The following is an 8,778-nucleotide window of genomic DNA, read 5'->3' as shown; positions in this document are numbered from 1 at the left end:
TTTTTGAGTTTATAACACTCATCCTGGTTTAGAAGTGGTAGGTCTTTCATTTCTGTGTGTGTGGTAATTCACAAAATATCCAGATACATTTTGGTTTGAATGATAGTAAATTACAGAGTTAACTCCCCTTAATTATGAATTGCCAGTGCATTTTAACTAAATTATGTCTTACACCATTTTCGACATTTGAGAATGCCTGTACCAAGTCAGGAATATGACAGTTGCTGTCCATTGGTTTGATGGATTTTATCATTTAATTTTGCCTTTGATTAGGGATTTAATTTCCGTTTTGAATTTTTCCTTGGAGTTTAGTATTTTTGTTATTTTACTTTTTACAATACCAAAACAGGCAAAGGAACCAAACATTCAACTGGTGCACATGTAATCTTTTTTTTTTTAACTAAAATTAATGTAAACTTGAGCAGATATTTGACTGTATTGTTTTCACCACTTTGACACAGTTTAATTCTCATGCAGATTTGCACTTAAACCAAATATTTCTATAAAAAAACAGGTATGAAATTAAATTATGAAGGTGTTTGTTTTTAATCCAAGAAAAATTCAGAGAAAATTCTTTCATATATAGGTTAAAATGTATAAAAACTTTAAAGTGACAAGAAGTAGCAACTTATAATATTCCATAAAGACAGTGCATATATATAAAAGACAAAACACATAGGAATTATTCATTTATTGCTCTTTTCTAATACTTCATATATCTGGATACAGACTGTATGATATAACAAACATAATTTGAAATAAACAACAGGTTGACGATCCAAATTTATCATATACAGACTAGAGTTACATGTATCTTGCAATTGAAGAACAATCTAACAATATCCTGAAGCTAATGTATTGGGTTTTTAATCCAATAATGAGTAAATGAAAAGCACCGACTATTATGGCGTTCAAAATTATTTTGTGTAGTTTTTAATTGAACTAACTAACATTAACAATCTACAATCCTTTAAAAACAAATCATATTATTATTGTTGTAAAACTCTCCTCTTTAAAATCAGGGGGTAAAACACAAAACTTAATAACAAACATTAACACATTCACAACATTGGTATAACAAGTAGGTAAACATGCTAATTCTTACACAGTAAAAAATGGCAATATCAAGTTAAAGAAAACTTTCTTAAACCATAAAGAATGCAAAGATGAGTCAAAACTAAGTTTTTAAAGTCATGCAAGTAAACTTTGCAGTTATGTTGCTGCAAAAGTATCAAAATATAAAAAAATACTTTATAAAATATCTGCTGTGGTTATATATCAAGGCATTCTGCTTATTTTACAACCTTCATAAAAACAGTGTTTGTTTTATTGTTTTACAATCTTTATATAAGCAGTATTTCTATCATTTAGCAACTTTTAAATAAACAGTATTTGTTGAATTATAACAACATTAATTTTCAATAATTCAAAATATTCCTACATATTTTGATTTAGTTTAAGCAGAGTGTTCAATATTTAAATTTAACAGAGTTTGATAAATACACATTTGTAGTCAGTCTTTTAAGAGAGCGGCGAACATCCTTAAGAATTCTTTTGTGGAATCTTGACAACAACCTGAAAGAAACAAAATACATTTCATTTGTACATAGTTTACTAAATGAGGAATATAACAAGAATGTGTCCATAGTACACGGATGCCCCACTCGCACTATCATTTTCTATGTTTAGTGGACCGTGAAATTGGAATAAAATCTCTAATTTGGCATTTAAATTAGAATGATCATATCATAGGGAAAATGTATACTAAGTTTCGAGTTGATTGGACTTCAACTTCATCAAAAACTACCTTGACTAAAAATTTTAACCTGAAATTTGCACTATCATTTTCTATGTTCAGTAAACCTTGAAATTGGGGTCAAAACTCTAATTTGGCATTAAAATTAGAAAGATTATATCATAAGGCACATGTGTACTAAGTCTCAAGTTGATTGGACTTCAACTTCATCAAAAACTACATTGAACAAAAACTTTAACCTGAAGCGGGACAGACAGACGAACGGACTAACAGATGCACAGACCAGAAAACATAATGCCCCTCTTCTATCTTAGGTGGGGCATAAAAACAGTACTATCCCCACGTTTATGTGCCCATGAATGTTCCTGACTTGCGACAGGTGTTTTCATTTATTTTGCTTTATTTGTATGTTTTGGAGTTGGGGAATTATAAATGGCGTCCATTTTGCTGAACTTGTATTCCTTATTGCTAAGGGACCAGCCGAGCCCACCTAAGGATATTAGATTTTCTTGCTGCCTTGAAGACTCATGAAGGCTCGTTGGTTGGGTTGTTGTCTCTTTAACACATCTTTGTTGTTTAAAATACTCACAAAAGATATTCTTTGGATACTAAACTTTGTTGATACTGCAAGCCACAAAAGTCATTGCAAAACGAATGACTTTAAATCTATGAAAATATGACTCCTCAAACCGGCCAATTTTCTCTAAGCAATACATATTTAGTACATTGTAACCACACATAAAATATATAGTGACTTATGCATTATATGTATAATCAAGATTCAGAAACTTGTTAGTGTAAATATATACCTTAAATTTGTTAAATAAGCTGTGTTTTTTCATCAGTGTTGGCTCCTATGCCTTATAAGGGTGCATCTTTTGTATGTATTCCTAGTGTGAGTATATACAGTATAAACTAACATTGATTTTGTTTCCCTCCTGTACTGTTGACAGTTTTATTTGTAATCTGTTTGCTCAATGCTTCATATTGTTCATATAATATAAAACCTGTGTATAAAGGTCACCCTTGGGAATACAGAAATTGAACTTATAAGATGGCCTTTCAATTGAGGGTCAAAATGTATAGATATTATTACAGCAGGACAATTGTAGGGTGACAGGACAGGCTTTCACTTGAAAGAGATGACCTTTATAGCAGGTTTGACCATATTCTAAAACTTAAGTTGAAATGAAGTAATATGTGTTATTGCTTCCCTTCATTACAGATATTTAACACTTACATTCTTAACTTCATAGTACTGTGTTATTCCATATTCTCCCCTGTAATAATCAAATTCCTTTTTAGCAGAATCAACAAACTTTAAACAGATATATTGTGAACAGTCCATATATACAGTTGTCATTAGCCATTTAAACAGATATATTGTGAACAGTCCATATATACAGTTGTCATTAGCCATTTACCTATTGATCTCATTCATAAATTCTGACTACTATACAGTCCATTTGGAGCGTAAGTATATTACTGTGAATTCATTTATTTTCGTGGGTACCAACTTTCTAGGATTAATAAAAACTACATTTTCGTGGATATCTAATTTTGCGGTTTTGCAATATTTATATTTATTCCTATATAGAAAATTTTACTTACAATTCTCTACCCAGTCCAGACATTTTAAATCCTCCAAAGGGAGCTTGGGCACTGACTACATTGTAACAATTTATCCTGAAATACAAAAACATTCCTTAATTATTGTGATATAATAAAACAGCATACATTTATTTTACCTGCAATACATCCCATTAGAATTTTCATACACAAAAGGTGAATATTGAAACATATTTCTTATCATTATATAGATGTTTGTAAATAAATGCTACAACTGTAGACTTTTTAAAACATCTTATAAAGAAACATAAAGTTTCATTTGTAATTGCGTTTAAAAACTCTAAAAATAATCTGTCTTACATATGTTGTTGATTTTTCAATGAGTAAAAAAACACAATATTTTAATTTAATGCATTAATTTAAATAAAATTAAAAATATGTTCTGTTGAAAAATGATGAGTTATCTCTCCTTTGTTCAGCCTTATAAATAGTCAGTGTCACTCACCTGAATCTTGAACAATGGCCACTTTAAGGTAAAAATCATTGTGAAAGGGCAATAACTCTATGAAGAGTTAAAACTTACAATTTCAGTCATGTTGACATATTTGTAGATCTTTTTCCTTCTGATCATTTTTGCTTTTGAAAGTTTATATTTACATTTGTATCTGTTATAGTTTTAAAGATAAAAGGCAAAAAAAAGATAAATATAATCTTATGAAGGGCAATAACTCCAATAACTACTGTAAATTCAGAAATTGTTGCGATTTTGTCATTTTAGTTATTTCAAAATGCAAGTTTAAATGATTGCGTTAACAACTCTGTTGCATATTTCGCAATAATAAATACCTCGTAATAAATTCAGCAATGATGATTTATTTGTAGATCTTGTCTTGTTGATAATTTTTGCTATCTAAACAAGTCTATCTATCTTTTCAAATTTACCAAACAATAGGCAAAAATGCTAATACCGGTCGGTCAATGGGAAAATTCTTGATTAAAGGGCAATGAGCTAAAAAGTAATATAGGCATACCAAGACAGCTCTAAAGTTGTGTTGACGAAGTAACCATTTGTACAGGGATATAACTTACCATACAGAGCCAGCCTGTACACCTTGTGAAAACATCATGGCTTTGTTGATATCATTTGTAAATACTGCTGCACCTAGACCATAACAGGTATTGTTGGCTCTCTCCAATACTTCATCCATATCTTTAAACTTGAAGATCTGTTGGACTGGACCAAATATCTAACAAAGATTTATAAACAAATAATAATAACCCAATTTAAGTGACAACAATCTCTATATAAATATCTATTTTGTAGTGAAATAATATTTCGATCCAGTTTGTTACATCTTGTGATCCATTTATTTGGCAATCGCCAATGGCAGTCAGCAGGGTTTCAGAACATCAGTTGTTCGACCTGTTAGTCAAATGCATTTTGTTAAAATATACTTTTTCATATTTTTGGTCTTTTGGAAAATATTGTTTGTGCTATAAATAGACCCTTCTACAAAGTAATTTGTTTTACATGCACACGTATAAAAAATACGGTTTTTATCCAAAGAAATCATAGGTTTGAATGTAGTTTTCAATTTAGACTTGTTTATATATATAATATATATATATATATATATATATATATATATATGGCCATCAGGCCATTACTTTTCTTGTTTGAATTGTTTTACATTATAGCTGACTATATTTTAAGGGTTTGACGCATTGTTGAAGGCTGTATAGTGATCTATAGTTGTAAAACTTCTTTAACATTTGGTCTTTGGTGGAGAGTTGTCTCATTGGCAATTAAACCACATCTTCGTGTCATATCCATCATTTATATAGAACATGTTGACCCAAGTATTTATATTACACTTCTTGTTTAATTCCAATGGGATCAAAAACATTGGCAGGCAGAATATAATTGAACACTATTTTTTGGCAACCATTTTGTTTTAAGGTTGCATCATACTTTTCAAACATAAACACAAAGCTACGGAAGACTGAAGCTAATCTTGGTTAACGGTCTTCTGGTGTCTTTCACCATCTTGGATTGTGAAAAAACAGAGAACCTAAGGTCCAGATTTTCTATCAAATTAGCAAAATTTAAAGCAGGAATGCAGATATATAATGTAAATGTTAATTTGATAGGAACAGTTCATAAGAATATAACTTATAAATATTAAAAATGTTTTCAAATTGGCATTTTAAGGGGAGGTAACTCTAAAACAGTTTATTTTCTGAAAGAATCTACATAGAATTTTCCTATTTTGTATTTTACCTGGGATAATGTAGTGACCCTATATTTTCTTTTGATATTCTCAAAGCATTGTCTGAAAGCTATCTTTTCATAATTTATAATACAATTCTATCATTTAGTTTAGTTTCTTATCACAAAATGGTGTTTTTTCCTGTATAATCTATACAAAATGTGTCATTTTGTCACAAACCTGTAGAAAAAGTTCAGTGACCTATCATTTTTATTATATTTTTGAACATATATTAATAGCTGAAAATAAAACTTTATAAATATGTCGCATCTATAGAGCTTTAGTGGATGACCATCTCCTTCCAAGTCAATCAGAAACATTTTTAAAGAGTGTAAAAGATTAAGATATGAATACCTCTTCCTTAGCAATTTTCATGTTATCTGTTACATCAGAGAAGACAGTTGGCTGGATAAAATATCCTTTGTCTGCAGCTTTAGAACCTCCACAGTTTAACTTGGCTCCTTCTTTCTTCCCACTCTCAATCAAGCCTAATATCTTATTGAACTGTTCTTCGTCAACCTAAAGGATAAAACGCTAATGTAAATAATTTTTAAGGGAGTATGCAAAATAAGTCAGAGTTCCTGGATTCTAAAAATAATACATTTCACCTCTTTATATAAGTGGTCAGTTAGTGGTCAATTTTAAGACTATGTCTCCAATTCCCATTCTTTCCATACCTTCTGTTTTAGTGCCTTAAAGCTAAGCTTTTTTTTTTTTAAATACATTTAAATCTTTAATATAGATATGTATCAAAACTTGGAAGTTTCTCATTAAATTGTCACAAACATGACTGAATTACTACCCATCTATGTCTACTTGAATAAATACTGTAAATCTAGAAAATGTCAATGGAATTCCAGTGGAATACCAGTTGATTCCACTGGAATTCCACTAGTTTCCAGTGACCCATTGGAATTCCACTGGTAAATCATATAAAACTAAAAGTTCCAGTGGAATTTGATTGGCGATTCCATTGGAATGACATTTGAAAATTTTACCACTGTAATTCCACTGGAATAATGACATTGGAAAATTTTACCACTGTAATTCCACTGGAATACATTGTTCCTTGATTTAAATACATACATGCATGCATTTATTACTATTTTCATGATATTAAAATACCTTGGAAAACCAAGTGTACATAAAAAAAGCACATGAGTAGTTTGATAATTCAGTGATGAAAAACCATGAACAAAAACTTGAGTGCACTTTAAAAGATTGTTTTCAAAAATAAATTAAAGCAGGGTTGCGTGATTTATCATTTAGATTCTGATTGGCATTATTTTTGGTAGAAAAAGTACTTATATTAAATTCTAATGACTATTAGGTCAGTACAATTCATTTGTACATAGTCCAAATAAGTATGATGTCTTGAAAGGCTGTTTAATTGTTGCTTTGACACCTTCTGCAGCAACGTGCAAAGCAAAAAAAATAAAATTGCCATTCTGTTCAAAAATGTTTTAATGCATCACCCTTATTTGTTTTTTTTATACATTGAAATTTCTCTGAATACAGCCTCTCCCACCATACATTATCAAAAAGACCCAGCAGATTTGCATTAAATTAAATGGTTATTCCTTGAAATCGGATACCAGCAGGTATCATTATAATTTAATCTCGAAAAACGGGCCTTGTCATTGGAAATGATCTGAAATCACTGATCTGTATGTATCATTTGTATAACTGTAACCTACAAATCGTACGCAGTCAATCAGGTCACCTTATAGTCCGAGGCTTTAATTTCTGTTCACCTGTCAATTTCGTTTCAAATGCCTCCTTTATTGCATTATGACACGGTGTAACATTTACAATTTACAGCACACTAACGTAATTATAAATAAGTATCGTAAACAGCGATCAGATTAATAGGTGTAGAACATTCTAAATAATTATTAGTGAAATATCATTAATGTATGGTGTTTTATTTTTTTTTATTCATGCAAAATAAAAAAATGAAATCAGATGAAATAGAAGATGTAGCTGTATTTTGCGATAGATATTATATATGAAACTAAAATTCACAAAGGAAAACATATATTTTGATGAAAGTGAAATACATTTAAGGAATGACTGTAATATTTTTTCTGTCTATGAAGAAATAACATAAAAAATTTGGTGCACACTGTATAACGCGCGTAGCGGGTTATTTAACAGTGTGCATCACATTTTTTGTGTTATTTCGAATAGACAGAAAAAATATTACAGTCATTTCTTATAATTTAATTCTAAATTCCATTTTAAACCGTAGAAAACCATGAAAAAACGTTGATGACGTCACGGTCACATGACTAAATTATGTCTATGGGCTCATAACAAAATAACGTCAGCCAATCAGAATGCGCGTTACATCCAAAATAAAATTATTTTCAAATATTCTCAAACCCCCATATTAAAGGGAAGTAACTCTAGTTGATTTTAAATTTCAACAAACCGGCAAACCCCCGCAAATCAGCTGTTTTTCGCGGTCCAACGGACGACCGGTTTTAAGAAGTTCACTGAAATACCGTTTCAGGGACGAATCAACTTTGGGCCATATTATATGGGACGAGATTGACACCTTGACTTAGAAGCACTTGCATACGTGACGTCATATGATTACGCTGGATAACAAAAATGGAGAATTCAAACGCAATTGTTTTCAGATAAGTATTTGATTTAACATATAATGATTATGAAATACAATTTGTTGAGGCACTATAAAACATTTAGGATTCAGAAAGTTTTGGCAGACAATGAATTAATGAAGATATATTGTTGTCACATTCATAACAGACATATCGTAATCTGACATGTAAGTGGTACATGGGTATATATATGATAATCTGTAGAAATTAAATTGTGTAAATTAACTTGATGAAACTTATAGGCAGGCCTGGGGCCATTACATTGCAATGTAATACATTACATTACAATTACTTTGTGATTCTTCCATTACAATTACAATTACAATTACATTTTTTCTCACATGTAATGCATTAAATTACAATAACTTTGCCTGTGTAATGCATTACATTACAAATTACTTTTTCAATATAAAAACAAAAAGCATTTCAAAAAACAGATTTTTATGAGAAATTGATAAATATTACAGGGGCATATGTAGATATATATACAGTGTTAGTGACATAGACTTCGAATACTGGTTAATCAATATGTCCATTGAACTTTATTATCATAAGA

At 30.2% G+C, this 8,778-nt stretch overlaps 1 protein-coding gene across 1 annotated transcript in view; it reads right to left on the bottom strand.

Moving 5' to 3' along the window:
- Positions 1–676: 676 nt before the first annotated feature.
- The window catches only part of LOC143073716 (retinal dehydrogenase 2-like), a 40,581-nt gene continuing 32,479 nt past the window's right edge, over positions 677–8,778 (bottom strand). The window contains exons 10-14 of the mRNA XM_076249480.1: positions 5,950–6,114; positions 4,415–4,572; positions 3,368–3,442; positions 2,997–3,036; positions 677–1,575 (exon numbers count right to left, since the gene is read on the bottom strand). Coding sequence (XP_076105595.1) covers positions 1,543–1,575; positions 2,997–3,036; positions 3,368–3,442; positions 4,415–4,572; positions 5,950–6,114 — 471 coding nt within the window. The 3' untranslated portion in view covers positions 677–1,542. The remainder of the gene's footprint in view (positions 1,576–2,996; positions 3,037–3,367; positions 3,443–4,414; positions 4,573–5,949; positions 6,115–8,778) is intronic.

This window comes from Mytilus galloprovincialis, chromosome 4 (assembly GCF_965363235.1).
Source record: "Mytilus galloprovincialis chromosome 4, xbMytGall1.hap1.1, whole genome shotgun sequence".
Lineage (NCBI taxonomy): Eukaryota > Metazoa > Mollusca > Bivalvia > Mytilida > Mytilidae > Mytilus > Mytilus galloprovincialis.
This window is presented reverse-complemented; position numbering and strand designations above follow the sequence as displayed.